Source organism: Chrysochloris asiatica, unplaced genomic scaffold (genome assembly GCF_000296735.1).
Source record: "Chrysochloris asiatica unplaced genomic scaffold, ChrAsi1.0 scaffold00002, whole genome shotgun sequence".
In the NCBI taxonomy this organism is placed as follows: domain Eukaryota; kingdom Metazoa; phylum Chordata; class Mammalia; order Afrosoricida; family Chrysochloridae; genus Chrysochloris; species Chrysochloris asiatica.
In genome coordinates this window covers 35,043,720-35,067,553 of record NW_006408520.1, presented here as the reverse complement: position 1 = coordinate 35,067,553, position 23,834 = coordinate 35,043,720, and the positions used below count along the sequence as shown (strand labels likewise).

Below are 23,834 nucleotides of genomic sequence, written 5' to 3'. Positions count from 1 at the left end.
TGATGATATGAAGCTTTTTCACTGTCTCTTTCTACAGATGCAATTGATTTAATTTCTGTGTATTCCATCTAGTGCTGTGTATAATCATCTTTATGTTTTTTAAAAAGGTATTTGTAATGAAGAAGTCATTGGTCTTGCAAAATTCTATCATACAATTTTCAGCATCATTCATTTCACTCAGGTCATATTTTCCAACTACTGGTCCTTCCTCTTTGTTTCCAACCTTTGCATTCTGATCGATATTATCAATACTACTTGATTACAGTTTGATCAATATCACACTGAAGAACTAGGTAGAATTCTTCAATTTCATCATCACTGGCTTTAGTGGTTGGTGTGTAAAATCAAATAATAATGGTATTAACTGGTCTTCCTTGTAAGTATATGGATATTATCCTATCACAGGTAACATTGTACTTCAAGATAGATCTTGAAATGTTCTTTTAGATAATGAATGTAATGCCATTCCTCTTTAATTTTTCCTTCCCAGTATAGTAAACCATGTGATTGTCAGATTCAAAATGGCCAATGCCAGACCATTTCAACTCACTAATGCCTAGGATATCGATGTTTGAGTGTTCCATTTCAGTTTTGAAAACTTCAAATTTTCCTAGATTCATACTTTGTGCATTCCATGTTCTGATTGTTAGTGGATGTTTGCAGTGGTTTTTCCTTCTTTTGAGTTGTGCCCCATCAGCAAATGAAGGTCCTTCCATTCACTCCATTCTCGTCATAACAGTCAACTCTCCTTGAGGAAGCAGCTCTTCCCCAGTTCTATTTTGAGTGCCTTCCAACCTGAGGGGCTCATCTTCCAGTCCTGTATCTGACGGTATTCTTGTGCTCTTCATCATGTTTCAATATTTAATATTCTGGTGCTATCTGACAGTGTTCCACTGTTAGTCACAAGATTTTCATGACTAAATATTCTGAAGTCATGACTGAATATTCTGAAGTAATCCATCCCTCCATTTTCCTAATCTGTTTTAATCTGGAAGCTCAGCTGAAACCTGTAAACTATAGGTTACCCTGCTGGTATTTAAAGTACCAGTAGCATAGCTCCTAGAATCACAACACCTCACAAGCCTCCAGTGTATGACCAACTGACAGATGAGTAGTGGCACAAGTATTATCTGATACCATATATCTCCCTTCCTGGTAAAAAAAAATAGGAGCTCTTTATAACACAAGAGTAGGAGTCCTGGTGTTGTGCTGTGGGTTAATGTGCTGGACCACTGAAAAGTCGGTTTGAACTGCAAGGTCAGTGGTTCAGGCTCCTCAGATGCTCCTTGGAAATCCTATACAGGATCGCTATGGGTCAGAACTGACTCAATGGCACTTAACAACAACAACAACAACATACCATAAGAGTACAGTGCAGCTGTGTTTGGTAAGTAGTGGGCCCGGCCCCACATTTGTGGCCCTAAGAGTAGACCTTTTTACAAAAGGATGCCTTGAGTCAGAATTGACAAGATGGCAAACAATGGGATTGGGTTTGTCAGGAAAAACTGGTAGCCAATCAAAAGCATTCATTTATTACCATTTTTCTTGCTACCTTCTAGTTTCAGAAAAGGCACGTATATATGGTCATTCTATGATGTTTATACCAGGACTTTTAAACAACTCTTCCTGATTCAGTCATGGCCATTGAAGAGTAACCAGAATGGTTTTGCCACAAAACTGTTAAATGTCAGTGAACCGGAATGGTAACCAGAACAGGAACCATTATGGGTCAACATCCTCCTAGAAACTTGATCTCCTTCTTAGAAAACAAGGGCAGTATGTGCATTGTGTAGCAATCAAATTTCTTGAAAAGTAGAGTCAGAAACAGTGGTATTCTGCTTAAAGATGGTGACTGACCTCTCTGCTTTGAATTTGTGTTATTTTCACAGTCCTGACAATAATTCAACCACCCACATCAAGCTCCAGAAAGGAATCACTACACCTCTTTCAAGTGTCCCATCCCAGGGCTTTGACCAATAATTTGTCCCATTCTGGTTATTCAGATTCCCAAAACTTTTAGAATTTGGGTGTCGTCAGCCATGACTGAACTGGCTCAAATGTGTCATATGCTCTGGCTTATACTTGTTGTTAAGTGTCTTTGAGTTGGTTCTGACTCATAAGAACCTGGATAGGGTTTCCAAGGAGCAGATGGTAGGTTTGAACTGCTGACCTCTCTGTTAGCAGTCCAGTGCTTATCCTACTTAGCATTTTCTTAAACACTTTGTATCTTAAAACTTGTTCAATTCTCTCCTGTATACACATAGTCTGTATTCAGAGATCCTAGTGGCTAGGGGAGCTTTTTGGAAACTGAATGATCACATTGCCCTGGCGTTCAAAACTTGTATGTTACAAAAGGGAGCAAAAGTCAGAGTGCTGGGTCTGAAACTGCGTAATGGGAGAACCGAGAGCACCTTCCAAAAGATCATGTTGTCTTTGGGAGCTCTCAATCCTAAAATGTTTTGCAGAATTGTATCTCTGGGGATGGTGGAGAAAGGCATTATGTGGAAACCAAACTAACAGGAATAAAACATTCACTGGGAGGTAGATGCTAGATCCAGAACTTTACAAAGAATAACCCAATTAATTCCTGTGCAACACTACAGAGAAAGCCCTACTCTGACACGAAGAAATAGAAGCTTAGAATGTTTCCAAAGGTGCCCTGTGTCTCTGGGAATTGAAACCCAGGTCGTCTGGTATCTGAGGTCACTCATAACTGCTACCTTATTTTATTGAAAGTAACAAAATCTAACAGCTTTGGTTTTGTCTAAAATCTCTGGCTGTGTAAATAACGTTTTAAATTGTAATGTGATCTCAAACAAAGAGATTTACCTGGACATGGCAGGTCTCAAACTGAACTCACCGGAACAGTGTTGCCTCCAACTCCCTTCTTTATTCATTCCTTCACCCACTAGGAACCTCCATGAAAGAACCTCAGACTCCTGGGACACCCACCCCACCCTAGTGGCCACTCCTTCAGAAGCCGCCTTTCCCTGGCAGTCCAGGTAACACTGTTCTAAGTGTAAGCCTGGTTCATGTCATCTTCCAGGTGCATTTCAAATCTAAATTGGTAACACTATGGGATTTAGCACACCTTATAGACACACCAGAAGAATGCACCTTCCCAGGACTAACTTTCCTCTGGGAAGTCCCACCTCTAATTCATCCTGTATTGTAACTACATACAAGTCAGAGGAACTATGCAGAAAGTCAGGAATCCAGTAGTGAGCCAAGCTTCCATTCTCTCTCTTCTAGAAAAGGAAATCAGAGCATAAACCAGACCGTCCCCTATGACCAGTGGAAGCGACTGCCTCCTACCTGTGCACCTGCGCAGTGAGGAATGGTACAAAGAGCACGAAAAGAGTGCCAGGACACCCTTCTCTCTGTCTGTCTCCCTCTGTTGCTGTTGTTATTGTTAAGTGTAATTGAGTCAGTTCCATCTCATAGTGACCCTAGAGTGACCCTATGGAGTCCTTGTGTGGCACTGTAAGATAAGCACTAGACTGCTAATGAAAAGGTCAGCCATTCAAAACCTCTAAAACAGAGTCGATATGAGTTGGAACTGACTTGACGGCACTCAACAACAACTCTGTTGATGTTGTTGTCAGGTCCATTGAGTCAGTACCGACTCATAACGACCCTATGCACAACAGAACAAAACACTGCCTGATCCTGGGCCAACCTCACTATTGTGGCCACACTTGAGCCCACTGATGCTACCACTTTGCCAATCCATCTTGCTGGGGGTCTTCCTCTTTTTCTCTGACCCTCCACCTTACCAAACGTGATATCCTTCTCCAGTGACTATTCCCTCCTGACAATATGTCCAAAGTATGAGAGACGAAGTTTAGCCATCCTGGCCTCCAAGGAGCACTCTGGCTGCACTTCTTCCAAAACAGATCTGTTGGTTCTTCTGGCAGTCTATGGCACTTGCAATATTCTCCTCCAAAACCATAACTCAAATGCGTCAATTCTTCTATGGTCTTACTTAGTCATTGTCCAGCTTTCGCATGCATATGAGGCTATTGAAAATACTATGGCTTGGGTCAGGCACACCTTAGTCCTTAAGCTGACATCTTTGCTCTTCAACACTTTTAAAAGGTCTTGTGCAGCAGATTTGCCTAATGCAATACGTCGTCTGATCTCTTGACTGCTGTTTCCATGAGTGTTGATAGTTGATCCAATAATAAAGAAGTCCTTGACGACTTCAATCTTTTCTCCATTGATAAAAATGTTGTTTATGGGTCCAGTGGTGAGGATTTTTGTTTTCTTTGCTTGGAGATGCAGTCCCTACCAAAGGCTGTTGTCTTTGATCTTCATCAATACATATTTTAAGTCCTCTTCACTTTCAGCAAGCAAAGTTGTATCATCTGCATATCGCAGGTTGTTAATGAGTCTTCCTCCAACCCTGATGCCACGTTGTTGTTAGGTGCCATCAAGTTGGTTCTGACTCATGATGGCCTTACGCACAACCGAATGAAACACTGTCCAGTCCTGTGCCAACTTTACAATCATGCCTATGTTTGAGCCCAATGCTGTTGCCACTGTGCCAATCCATCTCATTGGGGGATAATTCATCTCATCTTCCGCTTTTTCACTGACCCTTCACTTTATGAAGCATGATGTTCTTCTCCAGGGACTAAACCCTTCTGTTAATACATTCAAAATATGAGAGAAGACGACTAAACATCTTAGCTTCTAAGAAGCATTCTGGTTGTATTTCAACACAGAGTTGTTGATTAGTGCTGAGTCAGTTCCAACTCATAGTGACCATGTATAGGGTTTCTGAGGAGTGGCTGGTAGATTTGAACTGCCTACCTTGCAGTTCAAACCAACCTTGTGATCCAGTGCTCATCCTACAGCACTACACAAGTACTCCAACACAGAGCAGACCTAGGGTTCTTAAGACTGTAAATCTTGATTTGAGCAGCCAGCCTCATCTTTCTCTTTTAAAGCTTTTATTGTGCATTGAGTGATAGTTTACATGGGAGAACATCAGTTTTGCACTCATCCTATTTTGTATCATTGCAATGATTACAATTCCCTCCATGCATCACCATTCAACAGTATTTGCTTCTATTCCCTCTGGTTGTTGTTGTTGTTGTTGTTGTTTTTATGTACACAAAAACACTCAGGAATATATAATCATTTAAACAACCCAAGGGCACATTCTACAAAGCCTGCCTTCTGGCTGCCAGTACACAGCCTTTGTCTTGCCAGCCTCATCTTTCTTTGTAGAGCAGTTGGTGACTTTGAACCACTGACCTAGCAATTAGCAGGCCAGTGCTTAACCCACACACCACCAGCGTTCTTTAGGACTTACTAGGTAACCCTTTTTTGTAATAGGGTGGACATAAACTAAGGAAGCTAATATAGAGAGTCGCATCTATTGTAAGGAGCTTCTTTTTATTTTCCCAAAGCCTCAGTCAAGAGTAATGATGCTGTGCAGCCTTTGAGAAAATCTGCTAGATCAAATCTGTAATCTGCTTTGGAAATTTCCAGCATGTGTAGGAAGAAACAGCAAGGCCATTTCTGGTCTTGAAGCGGACTTCTCATAGCTTACCAGGACATACATCCTCTAGAGATTCTGAGTACCAGAACCTAGACAAGTTGTAATGATTTACCTGAGACACAATGAAATGGAAGACTACAACTTCAGAACAAATTATTTAAAAAAGAAAGAAATGAAAAACAAGTCAAAAAATTTAAATAGTAATGCAGAAATGGAGTCTGCCTTTACTCTTTCTTTAAAAGGTAAGGACTGGATGCATGGTTAAAATTGCTAAAAGAAACAATGGTTTAATACTAAGCATTTTAGAAGAGTAATGTAGCAATGTTTCACATGGACAAAATGGAGTTGAATGACATCTTGAAGTGTAGAACTTTAGAAAGATATGGCCAAGAGTGTGGGGAGGGGGGGCATAAAAAGGAATAAAAAAGAAAATATATTTGGTCAAGAAAACCTGATACTAAAATACAAAGTCAAGCTAATTTCTCAGGAATCTATGTATCCTTTATTTGTAGTAAATGTTTCATAACAATGATCCTATTTTGCTTCCATTTGAGAAGAGGCAAAAATACAATAGAATGAGCTAAATTTGCTTGTTTTTTTAAAACCCCTTCAATTTATTACCCAAATTTGAGTTTTCCTTTGTACTTTTCACATTATGATGTAGAACATTTACTGAATAAATACCATTTTAAGCTGAAATGATATTAAGTTTGGATGATCTACCTATTTTTAGCCTAGGGACTAAGTGATTTTCTGCATTCACATTTTCATCATTTTAATGAAAATGAGGTAATAAGCTGAAATTGTATTTTCTTAGATTGTATTAAGGCTTATATACTCTAGATTTTTCAAATACATTCTCATTTCTTTTTCTTCTTAATCAGATATGTAACGGTTCTTCAAAAAGGTCATGAAAAAATGGAACTAAAAGATAATAGAATTTTTCTACAAACTTTTTGAAGTCCCCTCATATTATGAATATGTATATACATTAATGATTTAACTGCTAAGAGCATATTGCATTTTTAAGGAATGAATTTTATATTTCTTGACCTTTTTAAACGTTTCTTATTGTAATGTTAGTAACAGCATAGCTGTAAGAAAACATAGTGTGACTAAATACGTATAGTTTTGTTATTATTCTCCTTGAATGTTTTCATAACAATAGTGTCAGTTTAATACTTAAAGGGTTACAGTCCATTTGTGCCTGTTCTTAGGCAGGACAAGGGTTGGAATTTTCTTATTCTCATGTTATGTTTCTATTACTATGTCAACCTTAAATGTCACCGTGATATAAATTCACAAAAATAATGAGTGTGTATTCCAACAGTCAGGACAATATTAAGTCCAAACCTCAATATTTTTGTTAACACAAAACAGTTTTATTCAAGCTCTGATAGTGTAACTGTTACAAGTCGCGCTGCTAACCTCAAGATCAGCAGTTCAAAATTACCAGCTGTTTTGCGGGAAAAAAAAGAGACTTTCTGCTCCTGTGAAGACTCCACGGCACATAACCACCACCACCACCTGACGTGGCACGGTAGGGTGCGGCGCTATAGGATAAGCACTGAACTGCCAACCCCAAGGTGGGTGGGTCAAACTCATAATCCACTCCTTGGAAACCCTATACATGGTAGGCATGAGTTAGAACCAATCCAATAGTACTTAAAAGCATAGTATATACATTACATACATATTACTCCCTAAATATACTAAATAACAAAACCAAAACCCACTCCTATTGATTCTGACTTGGTGTTATTTGTTGCCATCAAGTTAGTTCCGATTCATAGTGATCCTATGCACAACAGAACAGATCACTACTCAGCCCTGTGCCATCCTCACAATCCTTGATATGATTGACCCATTCATGTGGCAGATTGACTGCTGCCACTGTGCCAATTCATCTTATCACAGCAACCTGAGATAGAGTTTCCCAGACTGTAAATCTTTATGGGAAATGACAGCCTCATCTTTCTTCTAGAGAGTAACTGCTGGGCTTGAACTGCTGAAGTGCAGTTGCAAGTTCAATGCTTAGCACACAGTTCCAAACATGCCAAATACAGTCTAGTAAATCCTAAAAATAGTTCCTAGTAGTATATTTAATATATTTTAAAGAAGTGATTTTTATACTATTTCACATGGACAAAGCAGAACTAAGTGTGACAAAAGTTCCTGAGACTTAAAAAAAGTACCTAACTGACCAAACTAAAGTTGTTGTTGTTAAGTGCCGTCGAGTCGGTTCCGACCCATAGCGACCCTGTACAGGATTTCCGAGGGTGTAAATCTTTAAGGGAGTAGAAAGCCTCATCTTTCTCCTGCGGAGCAGCTGGTAGTTTCGAACCGCTGACCTTAAGGTTCGCAGCCCGATTCGTAACCACAACGCTACCATAGAAAAAATCTGGCTCACTAAATGCTGTTTCTCACAAATCATATGGCAATGTGAATATATTCTAGTTTTACAGGAAATATTTGTTACAAATGGGTCTTTGTATGAGAAAATATTTGTGATGCTCTGCATATTAAGTACTCTGAATACGTATTTTGCGTGTTATTGTACAAAGTTCTTATATTCTGTAGATAGTTGGAGTTAAGACTCTCATTAAAGAAACTTTACCACATTAAGACTCAAAAAAAGCACTAATATAAGTGTTTGGAGCACTTTCTGATCACATTCTTAAATGCTTTACATTACTTTGCCTATCTTTTATAATAAGTAACATTTATCATTACCTGTGGCCATCCTTCCTCTCTTCAAGTCACCCCTGTTGAAACCCTGGCTCAAATATTACTCTGGCGGTAATCAAAATATCAGGTGACAAGTGCAAGTAAATTCTCTGGTATAACACTAGAGTTGTTTTCAGTTCTGACTCAGAGCGACTCTGTATAGGGCTTCTGAGGAGCAGCTGGTAGGTTTGAACTGCTGACTTTGTGGTTTGCTGTCCAGTGCTGATCCTACAGCACCACACCAGGAGTCCAGATTGAATTACTAGTGTTCATAATTGCATCATTACTAAATATTTGATAAACAGATGATTAAATTGATTTATTTATGCATTAGTTAACTATTAGTGAATGAATTGAAGATTCTCAATGAATGTTAGGATACTAAAGACTCTGAGTGGGCCTTAAAGAAATATTTTCCTTTTTTTATCCAGTGTTTCCTAAACTTACCTGACCATGACAATGGACACTGTTGTAGCCAAACTCTGTATGTGCATGATGAGTAATCATTAAGTAATAACTCTTCAAATTGTCACTGACAAAAACAATGGGCTCAAAGGTAACAACAATTTTAAGGATGGCACAGGACTGGGCAGTGTTTTCTTCTGTTGTGCACAGCATCACTATGAGTTAGAACTGACTCAATGGCACCTATTGTTCTTTTGAACAATAGTAATAACTTGCCATAGTTTGAACATCTATTCTCTACAAAAAAAAGAATAAAGAAAAAAAGCACTGAATATTTGGTTTTCAGGCACTATATGAAGTTTTCTAACTCTTAGATATTTTTATTTCATCCTTAAAATTTTAAATTTGTCATTTAAGTGAATGAAATTGTATATATAATTTTTCAATAAATCCTATATACTTGCATTTGCCTCATCTTTATCTCACTGGAAAAAAAAAATATCAGCTTTTACAGTTTTTATAGATCATATCCACTTTGTAGGAGTCCTGGTGTGGCACTGTAGGATAAGCATTGAACTGCAAGGCCAGTTTGAACTGCAAGGTGTTGGTTCAAACTCACCAGCCAATCCTTGGAAACCCTATACAGGGTCGCTTCAAGTTAGAAGTGACACGATGACACTTAACAACAATTTACTTAGTATAACCAATAATGACTCTTTAAAATATACTTCTGAGAGTCAACAATTATGCCATTTGGTTGGTTGTCAAACCCCAAAAGTTAGTTAAAGTTCTCATCATATGATTAAGAGTTTGTCCAAAGGGATTTAAGGGAAAATAAAAAATTAAATTCTTTAGATACAATTATGTTAGAGAATAAAGGCATAAAAGGCATTAAGAATAAAATATTATTCTTATTGAAGCTTTGTGTAATGTTTTAACAATGATAAATTTTAAATTCCTGAAAAAAATGTTCATATATGTGATGCTAATATAATTCTAACCAGATTATATATAGTAGTACTGTGGTTTTAATCCATACGAGAAAGGAATTAAAGTGTTATTTTCTAAATTTTAGAACCTTCTGCCTTCCAAGCAACTACAAGAGATACCAGTTTTGTTTACTTGATCTGACTTTAGTAGCAGGTAAAGTTATCCCCATAACACTGTTGCTGTCTGACAGCAAAAGAAAATTGTGAAAATATCTCTCAACACCCTGAAACTTTAACTGGGATCCAGCCTCTTCTACTACTAAAAACAGTATGTGTATGCCTGTGTGTGTGTAAAAAGAGAAATAACCATTTGATAACATGATGTAGCTTTCTTATGTCAAACATATTTTATTATAGAACACATCTTAGTAATTAAAATAATTTCACCACACAGTTATCACATGCTGGAGCATGACAATGCAATGCTAATTGCACATTTTGTTGACATGGCAAGCATATTTTCCATAACAACATTTGTATTCCTAAACAGGCAGTAAAGCACATGGGGATACTCTGAGTCATGAGTCATATTAGCAAATCATTTACTTTCACGCTGATCCTCAAACCCAGAATCTTCAGCAATTCATTAATTTGAAATGTTGCAGCATGTACAGTAATTACTGTTAAGGACCAACTGGTTGCACATCTAAGAACTGTCAACATCAACCTCTGAAATAAAAATGTCAGCATTATCTGACTACTTTTGTAAGATTCACCTTCTTGCTAATTTAGAAAGTATTGAATGGAGTCCTGGTGTGGCGCTGTGGGCTAATGCGTCAGACTGTAAAGACATTTCAACTACAAGGTCGGTGGTTCAAGCTCACCAGCTGCTCCTCAGAAACCCTATACAGGGTCGCTATGGGTCGGAACCGACTCGATGGCATTTAACAACAACTGTATTGAATGCACGGTGCCTTTACCAATAACTTTGAAGTTTATTGTTGTTGTTGTTGTTGTGATTTGCCGTGGAGTCGGTTCTGACTCATAGCGACTCTACACAGGGTTTCCGAGGCTGTAAATCTTTACAGGAGCAGACCGCCTCATCTTTCTCCCGTGGAACCGCTGGTAGTTTCGAACTGCTGACCTTGAGGCTCACAGCCCGATTCATAACCACTACGCTACCAGATTATACAGCTTTCCTCAGCAAAGATAGCCCAGGTAATGTAGAATGTGTTACCGGAATAATTTTATTTCCTTTCTTAATATACCATACACTCATATCGGACAAGGCAAAAAAAAAAAAAAAACACCAAAAAAGGAGCAGCATTCTTAAAGTATGCAGTACATTTTATATACCAACTTCTAGTTATTTGTAACTATCATGTATCTTGGTTCTTATGGATACAGACAATTTATGCTTTTTAGTCACAGAGACTTGAACTTGGTTCTTAAAAAAATCTGACTAATTGACCTTGATCCAACAGCATGTTTTAACTAAGTTTTATTGTTGCTCTGGCAAAAGTACATAATCATAAAATGCAAGGGAAACCAATGTTTAAAAGACAAGATTTCTCTTTTCTTGACTTTGTCCGTACAAAGGTCAAAACTTCAAAGGGAACTTGAGTTTAAAACAAAACATGAAAAGACAAACTGGGTAAAAAGTAAAATTTTGATCCTTATTACTAAATTTTTATTTTATTCATAAATCAACATTAGATCAAAATATTTGGATAATGAATACAGCACTTGAAAACTTAAAGTTTTAAATTTAAAAAGAAAAGGAAAAAAATCAGGTCCAGGAACGCAACTAATTGTATATATACTTTTTATTGTTTAAACCCTCAGAACCAAGGCTCAGATATTTTAAGGCTCAACATACATGTCAGTATTACATAACGGAAAAGGAAATTATTTTCTGTCATTCTTGAGGTATTTGCTATTACTTTAAAAGAATATACATTGAAGAATGAAGCAATGCTTTATAGGAAACTAGAAATAATGAAGTTAATGCAACTATTAATATCAATTTTTTGGTATTTTGAAAAGGCCAAGTAATGTGCATGTTTAGACTAAAGAGTATTTCTACATGAAATGATTTTGACATGCTAATGAATAAAATATCTGGATTCACTTATATTAAAACATCTGAAATTTCAAGCTAAATAACAAAATTCAATAGTCATACTTTCCAAATTATGCTGATATTAAGTGCCATCGAGTCGATTCTGACTCATAGCAACCCTGTATAGCAGGGGTTGTTGCTGTTGTTAAGTGCTGTGGAGTCGGTTTTGACTCATAGCAAACATGCATAAGGTTTCTGAGGAACGGCTGGTGAGCTTTGAACCGCCAACCTTGCGACTCAAACTGACTTTGCAGTCCAGTGCATTAACCCACAGCGCCACACACAGCAGAGGTGGGAAACCTTTTTTTGCCACATTTTACATTATTTGCGGGTCATACAAAATTATCAACTGAATACTTAGCCTGCTATATTTGGCCAAACAATTAATACACCCCTAATGTGATGGCTGGAGTACTGGTATGGCGCTGTGGGCTAATTCACTGGACTGCAAAGTCATTTGAACCACATAGTCCGTGACTCAAGCTCATCATCAGCCACTCCTTGGAAACCTTATACCGGGTCGCTATGGGTCAAAACCAACTTGAAGGCACTTAACAACAATAACAACAATGTGATGGGTGAAGTCCTGGTGTGGCACTGTGGGTTAATGCACCTCACTGCAAAGTCGGTTTAAATCACAGGTCAGCGGTTCAAGCTCACCAGCTGTTCCTCAGAAACCCTATAAAGGGTCAGAACTGATTCAACAGCATTTAACAACAACAACATGATGGCTGGAACTGTGGTTGCCTTGCAAAATCAGACCAAATGATTTCACCAGCTGCATGTTCCCCAACCCCTCCATAGGGTTTCTGAGGAGCAGCGGGTGGGTTTGAAATTTTTGGTTTGAAGTTCAATTCTGATCCTACAGCACCACACCAGAAGTCCAAATTATAAAGAGGATTAAAATGAACTATTTTAATAGAAGCCACTATAAACTAGTCATATATAAACATTAGATGAAAAAAAGGTTGACTATTAGATAAATTTGGTTTTAGTTTTAGGTAAGAATAATTGGTGGAAACTATGTGTGTATTTAAACCTTATTTAGACATATGAAAAAATCTGTATAGATCTCTGCATCTTATGCATAATGGAATAATGCCAGGGATATTCAGCTGTGTGTGTTATAGGCAGAAATCTTGAGTGCCATCTCCATAGCTGATCTGGCTATAACCTCACTTCTATAATATTCAAGGTAAGTGAAATACAAATTGATTCTAGTAATAATAATCATGTAAATCAACAGATTATATACAGCAAATGGTAACTAGTCTACAATGTTAGATTAGATTAAAATGAAAACTAATTTGCAGTCTCTTGCTATGTCTTTAGGTGGTGATTTAAAATAAAAGGTGGCTTCTTCTTGTACAATTCTAGAAATCATTCCAATCTTTGGAAAGCATTCCAACATAAGATTTACAGAATCATCAGTGATTTTCTTTTCTCTAACAAACTAAACATATGCTTTTATTTTAATTAAACCAAATTTTTCTACTAAAAATCCTAGTAAGAATGAGTAGTTTCTGGAAGTTTTCAGGTAAAGCTATTTTCTCTCCTGAAGGAGAAAGACCCGTACTATCTCTTGTCCTGATACATTTTAACCATATGAATAAAAATTTATATTAAAAAAGGAATATTTTATGCCTTTAAAACCTATGTATGGCCTTGGAAGACTTCCACACTTTATTATCGTGTCTTCTCTTCTTAGTTGCGGATTAGTGAATAAACACTAAGCAGTCATAGTCTACAGCATAGCACGTAGTATATATAAATGAGGGCATGGCTCTAGTCACAACTACATCCTATCAAACTAGATCAGTAAAATTAGGTAAATGTGAGCAACAAGATCTAGTGCTCAAATAAGATCATACTAAGTAGCTAGAGAAACGAAATGTGTTCATCAGTTGATTAGGTTGTTTCATACATTTCCTGGTTTTAGGTGCTATTTTTGTTTATTATTTAGGATAGAGGGATTTCTCCCCACATTATTCTTATATTTTGTTGTAAACAAAACACGAACTAGGAAGAGAGGTTCCTAAAGTATTCACTCTGGTAAATTAAGTAACCACTTGTGATTTAATTAATATAAGTGAGTGGCCAACAACTTGAGTTGATATCAGTATTTGTTGTTGGGTTAGGTACCCTTGTGTCAGCTTGCAACTTATGACAGAGCAGAACTGACCCATGGGGTTTTCTAGGTTCTAATCTTTATGGAAGTGTATTGTCAGGGCTTTCTCCCACAAACAAAATCTGGATGACTTCAAACCACCAACCTTTCAGACACTTGTTGTGTCTTATCCATGGCCCAATCATGGATGTTAAAGAAAATGGAATAAAAACACTCCACTTAGGTATCTATCTTGATTTCTTATAGTGATTTATAATATCCCAATATTTGCTTATTTATCCTAAGAAATCAATAATATTTTAAAGAATTCACAAAATGGATTTATAAACACTCAGCAGTACACTAATTTCTTCATCCTGACATCCTTTTCCTGTTTTGCCATAAACACAATAGCAAATTCTTCTTTGGGATGCTTGCATCAAGGAAAGCTATTTACTGGAATATGAATATTAGGTAGTCATTAAAAAATAGGTAGCAATGATTTAGTTAATGAATTGTTTCAGCCTAACATAGCCTCAGAATACGACTTTAAAAGCAAAATACATCTAACGTGCAACTTAGGGTAGCATGTGAATTAAACTTGATCAGTTTGTTTATTTCAGTTTTCCTTCTGCTTTAGGGCCATTTCTTGGATTTACTGGAAATTGTTTTTAGGACAGTAAATGGGGTAAAACATTCATGAATCTGTGAATAATTTGCATCTGTGAGAAAAAAAAAAACTGTTGAGGAAACAAGCTTAAGTGAATTACTAAAATTGCATTTTTCTGAGGAGTTTAATAACAGTCCTGTTTATATTTCGTATGGAAAACTGAAAGATCACTCACTCTTTTTGAAACTGTAAGCAAGAAAAGGAAGCAAACTGATGTGTAGATTATACATAAAACTTTGGATAGGAAAAAAACTTCTTATTCTACTTTGATTAATAAAAACAAAAACCACAGTATACATGAATGGCTAGTATTATCTAGTTAGTCATAAGAATCTCCTATTCACAATCATTTAGGTTCTTTTCTATGGTGTAGTGTGAAACTATTAATTAACCTTGCAGTGGAACTTGACCTCATCTATGAGAGACTTATTCAGTAACTGTGAGATGTCTAGTAAGTAATACCAAGATGAGTTTGAAATGTCATCTCTTCTACTACTACAGAAGAAACTGTATTTGACCATATGTACCCATTGAAAATATACTTTCCAAATAAAAATGACTGGTATGAGACTCAAAACTCACAGAGAAATATTTTGTCATTACCATTATTTTCTGTTCTTTATATGACTCCCAGTGAAAAGTAAAAAATAAAATCTAGTTTGTGGTGTCTATTTTAACCCAGTAGATTGTCTTCCATTTTAAACTATAGTATGATCTTGCTAGATCCTTACTGAAAAATTATTACAAGTACTTAAATTTTGTTATATTACCTGTATATTATTACAAGTACCTAAATTTTGACACAGAGGAGTAAAGATATTGGAGAGTCAGGGTGGGATTTTTATACTACTTTATAATGTGCTAAAGAAATAATAAACCCATTTTACATAATTCTATCATTAAGCAACATCAGGCTTCTAAATCGCTTCTTTTTTTCATTTTAAATGGCTACTATTATAAGGGAATCAATAAAGTATTCTATTAATGCTTTTTTTAAAGTCAAAAGGCATTTTATCTAGAAAATAATTTAACACTGTAATGGAGTCGTCAAGATCAATTCTGTTTTATATACTCTGCAACAAAAATAACATTTCTAGTAGGAAGAAATTAATTATAAACCTAGCAAATTCTAGACAGTCACATATTTGTGTAAACAATTTTAACATGGTTTATTACATTTCCAGAAAGGTTAAATCTTATATTGAGTTTTCAGCTAATTCTTCATTCATATATTATAATAAATATATATGCTATTTGAGTGCCTGTATGTATATATTTTCACATATTTATGTCAGATATCCATAAAATAGCACTTAATGGTCACTTCCTTTACACATGTAACTTAGAAAAGAAAATTAATTGCCATTATGCATAACCCATGGTGATCTTCTTTTTTCTTTCATAAATGGCCATATCGGGGTGTAAACAAAACATTGGAGCGGGTCATTCCATGTGAACCGTATTTCCAGTAGTAAGTTGGTGTTCTCATGAAGAATTGTGTACTTCCTGGTAGTAAATACCTAAAAATATAGTGAAAATATTAGTTTGTACGAAACAACTTAGCATTAACATCTCTCACTAAAGGGCTAAGGAATTAGTAACTGACATATCTTACATGAGAAAAGATACTACCAGAACAATGTAATCTGCATAAAAATTTTTTCTCTACCAGGAGGGTCACAGAGTCTTACCCAAAGGATTGAATACAGATGCAACATGTAGTATTAGTGTCCCAAGATATCCCACAAAGATACTGAACTCAAATCTATAAAACGTAGGTGGCTGATGATAATTTAAAATTCATCATTAATACCTGTAAGTAACTTGTGGAGCCAGTCGAATATTTCTCAAAAACATGTGATATGAGAATTTGGCTACCCACAACAATAATTGTTTCAAGGATGTTGGAATCATTTATTATAATTTAATAATATTTCATTGATGTATTATGATTATAGGTAATCTAAAAGAAAAAGTTGGAAGATTAACATTCATAACCGATTATAAATTTTATATTCTTAACTCACTTGGTGAGTTAAGCAACAATCATGCTTACAGATTGCATGTAACCCTTGCTGCCAACTGATTTTTCCATATTTTAGAATGATTTTAGAAATATAGTACAGGAGTCCTAGTGTGGTGCTGTAGCATTAGCACCACAAGGTTGGCAGTTCAAAACCACCAGCTGCTCTTCGGAAACCCTATACAGGGTCACTATGAGTCAGAACTGATTCAGCAGCACTTAACAACAACATAGTACAAGCATATATGTTATATAATACCCATCAGGATCTCAGGGGACCATCCTGTAAACACACTACTAATATTTGTATAGTAAAGGTAAGGATACTTACACTAAATAGGGTAGACTATCAATTCAGGTCCCATTTATCAATTATGTTACTTTTTTCACATTTTCAGAATTTTAGGGATTAGGGACTGTAAATAAGAAGTTGAGGACCTGTATAATCTGTTTTCCTAAGGTAAAGTCTTAATTAACATTTGCCCAATTAAATCTATATTTGTAGAGAGAAAGGGCCAAGGAAATCTCCATGAGAAAATGCAAATAAATACCACTATTAAAAGTGTTAGTCCTGACAATGATGAGAAGGATATGCTACAAAGTTAGGTCAAAGGTACTTATGAAAAATTTATAAGAGCAGAAGTAGCAACCAAAAGAGATCTGTGATTAGTAGTTGTCTTGGAAAAATCAACAAATGTAGAGCATCAAATCTGTCATTTTATTTTCTTCAGTTGGCATTAGAATTTCCCAGCAGCAGTATCATACTTGCATAGATATGCAAAGGAAAGAAGGGCTAAGACCACTGTACCATACAAGCTATTGTTATATATTAGATAATATTGATGACTACTATTCCTCTAAGGCAATGAAAAAATTACATTTATTGGACTGCTCTGGTAGCATAGTGGTTATGAATCGGGCTGCAAACCTTAAGGTCAGCAGTTCGAAACTACCAGCGGTTCCACAGGGAAAAGATGAGGCTTTCTGCTCCCATAAAGATTTATAGCCTCGGAAACCCTGTACAGGGTTGCTGTGAGTCAGAATCAACTCCACAGCACATAACAACAACAATTAATTGCAAGGTCTTTGGACCACTAATTGCAAAGGTGGCAGTTCAAACTCACCAGTTACTCCATGGAAACAATATACAGGGTCATTATGAGACTGAATAGACTAAACAGTACTTAGCAACCACCTTAAGGTCAGCATTAAAATCCACCAGTTGCTCCTTAGGAGAAAGATGAGGTTATCTGTTCCTGTAAAGATTTACAGTCTCAGAAACCCTATATAGGATTGGTATGAGTTGGAATCTACTCAGTGATATTGGGTTTGGTTTTTGGTTTATCTTGTGTGAATTTTATAGGAAGAAAAATAAATCGTAATCAAATTGCATATAGCAGTCAAAATGAAATGGTAGATATTCCATAATATTCATAAATATAATTTTAAATGAATTATATTATCCTTTAAATCTATTATCTAATATCACAACTATAAATAACTGTTTAATTCATTAAATTAACAGAGCAACAAAATAATATATAACAAAGTAAATTAAATCAAAAGTGCATAATGGGTAATAGATAATGAAACAAGTGATTTCTCACACCACAGATTATGTATTTTCTAATATCACTCAGGTAATTTACATGGACCAATTATTTTATCAAGAACTGGTGTATTCATAATGATTAAGTAGTTTATTCTGCCATGAAAAGACTACTCATCCTATCTATGGCCAAAAGTTCCAAAAGAAAATAACTTGTTTGATCAAATCCCACTATTTTATATTGCTATTGCTGTAAATGCCATCTAGTCAGTTTGGATTCATAGTGACCCTGTACAGGATTTCCGAAGAGCAGCTGAATTAGTTGAATATTATTCTACCTTCTATTGATTATAAGGAGCTCTGGTAGCGTAGTGGTTACAAATCGGGCTGTGAACTGCAAGGTCAGAAGTTCGAAACTACCAGTGGTTCCACGGGAGAAAGATGAGGTGATCTACTCCCGTAAAGATTTACAGCCTCGGAAACCCTGTGTAGGGTCGCTATGAGTTGGAACCGACTCCACAGCACTTAACAACAACAACAACATTGATTATGATGATATTTATCTTTATAGCAATTTCTACTTACTTTCTTTTAAAGAATTTTTGAGCAACAATTGCTACTGTCATTAAATTAGCATTCGTATAGCCTATGAGTTAAAGTTCCCATTTAAAAAATAAAAAAAATAAAAGCACAAAGTCTAGGCCCACAGTTACCATATTCCGTTTTATTTAACAAATATTTAAATTGTGTTTCTATGAGCCCAGACCATTATAATTACTTTGTAAATATTAACTAATTTGGTTCTCATAACAGGTCTCTACAGTAGGTATTATTGTCAGCTCCATTTTACAGCTGAATAAACTAAAGAATGTGCTGTTGTTTTGTGCTGTCAAGACAATTCCATGTGACAGAGTAACACTGATCCCTAGGGATTCACAGGCTGTAATCTTTCCTAGGGGGAGAATCTTGATTTTACCATGGACTGCCAGAAGAATGAACAAATCTGTCTTGGGAAAAGTACAGCCAGAATGCTCCTTAGAAGTGAGAACGGCCATATTTAGTCTCACGTACTTTAGCCATGTTATTAGAAGAGATGAGTTCCTGGAATAGGACCTGCTTGGTAACTGTTGTTGTTAAGAATCATCGAGTCGGTTCTGACCTATAGTTTCCAAGGAGCAGCTGGTGAACTTGAAACACCAACCTTGCGGTTCAAATTAACTTTGCAGTCCAGTGCATTAACCTGCAGCACCTTGTCAGAGAGTCATTGAAAAACAGTAAGACCCTCAGTGAGATGGATTGGCACAGTGGCTCCAACAATGTGAAGCTAGCACAGGACTGGTTAGTGTTTCCTGTTGTTCACAGTGTTGTTCTGTGTTGGAACTGACTTAATGGTACCCTAACATCAATAACAAATCTTCAAAAGAGCAGGCCACTAGTTGTTTTCTCCCCACAGAGCCACTGGGTCGATTTGAACTGCTGACCTTTTGGTAAGCCACCAAGTACTAACCCAACCATTGCATCACCAGGGCTCCTTAAACTGAGGAATACAGAGTTTCCTTTGTTTTATGATTTGCTACTAAATTGGCAAAGCCAGGATTGATACTTATGCAGGCTAGCTCCAGAGTCAGTGCCCTAGCCACTATACTACATAATTATAAACCACACCCACTACCATACAGTACACATCTCCGTTTTAGAACTAACGGATACAGTGATTACACTAATTTTTTTCAGAAATATAAAGAACAAAATAATTTAGAAAGCAGAAAACTATTGTATAGCCCACACACCTAAACTTTTTAATAGAAACAAACAAATTTAAAAAAAAAACAAACTAAAATGAAACTTCTTTAAAGACTTAGAAAAAGAGGTTCCAGGTGAACTTAAAAAAGCATATAAATCACATTGGATGAAACACTTTCCTTCCTTAAAGCAAGGGCTATGGTGTATTTTAGAGCATTACAGGGACCCATAATGGATTATTTGCCTTAATATCTCCATAATATCTCTTGGGAGAAGTTGCACTAGCTAAATATCAGAGATTAGTTTTGAAATGGTCTTAGAAATGAAGTTAAACAATACAATTTGATTTTTTTTTTTTAGCAGAAAGGATATTTCTAAAAACTAGATTTATAGACCCTATCTAAAGATTTTGTGTAAAGAACCAAAAACTGTGAAAAGTTTAGTTTCATTTTTATCATAGCTTACTCTTAACATACAAAAATAGTTAATTCATAGCTAATGTGTCAAGGGTGAGATGCCTTAGACAGTTCTATCTTCATTCTCTTCACACACAATCCTCACCTCTCATTGCTAAGGCTAGATGTAACATCTTCAGATATTCATTATATAGACATAAAACATGATTTTTTTCTAATTCTTGATGGATGTAGAATTGGTTGGTCTGTCATGTACCAACTTACTGTTGACCATGGAGGAATCTAGAACATGAAGCATTTCAAGGCTGGTAGGGAATTAGCCTTGAAATTTTAACCTAAACATACCTTCTGCTCCCCAAAGAATAAATAAGTTCAGATTCCTGGCTTGGTGAACACAAGGTAAATCATTTTCTCCAGAATATTTTTCTGTGGTTTTAACTTAGATTTTTTTTTTTCAACAACAACAAAACTAAAACCTGGTTTCAAGTCTCAGCCTTGCCAAATGCTAGCAATGTGGTTTTCAACAGATCACTAACCTCTCCTAGTCTCAATTTTGTCATCTGTGAAAATAGTCTTATCATTTTTTGCCATGTCTGTCTTAGAGAATGGAGCTATATACCAGTGACAAAGTATAGCTGGGTGAAATCTTATTTATTATTTATTATTTGTGCTTTGAACATCAACCTTATTAGCAACACCACCCCTGTCTGAGACACATGGATCAAACTATGTTAGCCTACGGCCATAATGGATATCATGTATTTACCTCAGTTTGTGGAACATTTTATTTGTAAAATACAATACACATTCAGAAAAATACACAGAATGTTAAATGTACAGCTTAATGAAAGCATCAAGTGATTACTTGGATAGCTACCACCCAAGTTAAGAAACTGAATAATCCTTATACCCTACCCCTCCACTAATGTGACTTTTGAGGTAATTATGTACTTGTCTTACCACCTAAGTATGCATTCCTTAAACACTATAGCATTGTCAGTTTTCAGCTTTCAAATAAAGTCACGAAAAGTGTAGACTTTAGAATGTAAAGGTAGTTCTTGACTTATGACTAAGTTCCATTCTGACAACTACATCATAAGTCAGTTCAGATGTAAACCAAGTAACATTAAAAAAAAAAAAAGTTTTTAATATTATTGCTTTTGTTATCAGTATCTTTATAAATCTGATCTTTATTTGTCTTTGGCGAATGAAAATGTCTGTGAGTGAAAATGGGAATGAAAAATCAGTAAATTACACACTGGATCACTGTATGTAGTACATATTACGAATAATGTTGTTACTGTTAAGTGCTGTTGAGTCGGTTCTGACTCATAGTGATCCTGTATAAGGTGGTTTCCAAGGACTGGCTGGTGGGTTTGAACTGCTGGCCTTGTGATTAGCAGTCCAATGCTTATCCTACAAGGCCACACTAGTGATTATTGTTGTTGTTAAGTACAGTCGAATTGGTTCTGACTCAGAGAGGTCCTGTATAGCGTTTCTGAGGAGCGGCTGGTGAGTTTGAATCACTGACCTTGCAATTGAAACCAACCTTGTGGTCCAGCACTTATCCTACAGTACCACACCAGAACTCCATTATAAGATGTAGAAAACAAAGAACAGATGGTCATAAATGCAGTGTGTGTCATAGCTCAAAAACACTAGAAGTCAGGAACTACCTATAATGCCAAACTTAAAAAAGATAGCAATTTTCACCATCCTCAATAATGTTAAGAGAGATACCATTACTCTATATTCTAATCACCTCTTGGTATACAGTGTTTTTGTGGATTTAATAGGCATTTCCCTTAGTATCAATGAATTTGTTACATGTCTACCAGCCATTCAAAAAAAAACAAACAAAGACAAATTCTTTTGTGATGGACTTTTTCAAGTATTTTATCATATGTCTACTGAGTGGTCTATTACCTTAGAAATTTGTAGAAGTTTTTATATAACTTGTATAAGAGCCCTTTATAGGTTACACGCCTTACAAACACTACCTTTCATTCTGTGGCTTGTGTTTACATCTTTCTGATGGAGTCTTCTGATGAACATAAGCTTCTAATTTTATTAGAATCAAATTTATTCATATTTTCATTTGTGATTAGGATTTCTATCCTATTTTATACTTTGCATGAAAATATGTTATTTATTGAAATCTGGTTTTGTCTTTTATTTATATTCTCAATTCACTTGGAAATGATTTTATATATGATATAAGCAGGGTCAAGATTCTTTTCTTTCTTTTTCTTTTTTTAGAAAATCTAATTGCTCTTGTATCTTTCCTTGAGACCAACATCTTTTTGTCATTTGTCATAAATCAAGTATACCCTCTTTTATCATAAACATGTCTCCATCTATGCCTAGGTTTATATCTTTCTGAATTAGTCCATTTGTCAATTCTTTTACCAGTATTATGCTGTCTTAAATTACTTTAGCCTTATTACAAGTCTTACTATATTGTGGTTGGAGTCCTGGTGTGGCGCTGCAGACTGCAAGGTGAGTTTAAACCACAAGGTCAGCAGTTCAAGCTCATCAGCCATCCCTAGGAGTCACTATGAGACAGAACCAACTCTATGGCACTTAACAATAACATAACAAATACTGTAGTTAGTAAGTTCTACCGTTTCATACAAGACCATTCTAAGATTGTTGTATCTAATCTTGACCCTTAGCTTTTCAAGCGTTCCCCAAAATTAGTTGGGTTTGATTTTAGGATTATTTTACATGAATTTATATATACTTAGAACTATTTGAGAATTGGCATCTTTATAATATTGATTCCAAGGCACATCTTTCCATTTTTTACATCTTCCTGCTAAAGGTCCTGCATATTTTTTACTAGATTTATTCCTATGTATTTGATATCTTTTGGATGCTATTGACAAAATGGAACCTTATCTAAAATTTTATATTCTAGATGTTTGCAGCTAACATAAAAACATACCATTGATTTTCTTATGCAGCCACTTGGACTTGGTTAGGTTCTGATGATCAAGTCATTATGTGAAAATTGGTATGGTATTATGTGAAAAGGAAGGACCACATCGGATCAAAAAATGGAGGATGACTACATCATTCCACAACTGCCAAATCACATCATTACTAACTGTCAAGCCACTGAGAGTCTGTCCACACAAATTGACATATAACCTTAACCATCACAACCAACATTACTCTCTCCTAGTAACTGTGCATTAATGCAAAAAATAGATTATAGATTTTTTACTATTATCGTACATGTGAAACATCAGATAACAAGATAGTCCATAAGTGAGGAGATGGTGCATTAATTTTGATTTTTATCAACATTGTTAATCTTAATATCTTAATATATCTGTTGTTGTTGTTAAACACCATTGAGTTGGTTCTGAACCACAATGACGCTGTATAGGGTTTTCAAGTAGCGGCTAGTGGGTTTGAACTGCTGACTTTGTGGTTCAAACTGACCTTGTGGTCTAGCATATTGTCCTGCAGCACCACACCAGAACTCCAATATGTCTGTATATTTGTTTAAATCTGTATGACCACAATTATAGCTAATAGCAATAAGTTCTCTCTTTTATATCTAATGTTTTTTTTTATTTCTTTTGCTTGTTTCTTTTGACTGACCAGTACAATGTTGAATGTAAGT

At 35.8% G+C, this 23,834-nt stretch overlaps 1 protein-coding gene across 1 annotated transcript in view; it reads right to left on the bottom strand.

Moving 5' to 3' along the window:
- Positions 1–15,618: 15,618 nt before the first annotated feature.
- The window catches only part of TTLL7 (tubulin tyrosine ligase-like family, member 7), a 141,043-nt gene continuing 132,827 nt past the window's right edge, over positions 15,619–23,834 (bottom strand). The window contains exon 20 of the mRNA XM_006831010.1: positions 15,619–15,989. Coding sequence (XP_006831073.1) covers positions 15,869–15,989 — 121 coding nt within the window. The 3' untranslated portion in view covers positions 15,619–15,868. The remainder of the gene's footprint in view (positions 15,990–23,834) is intronic.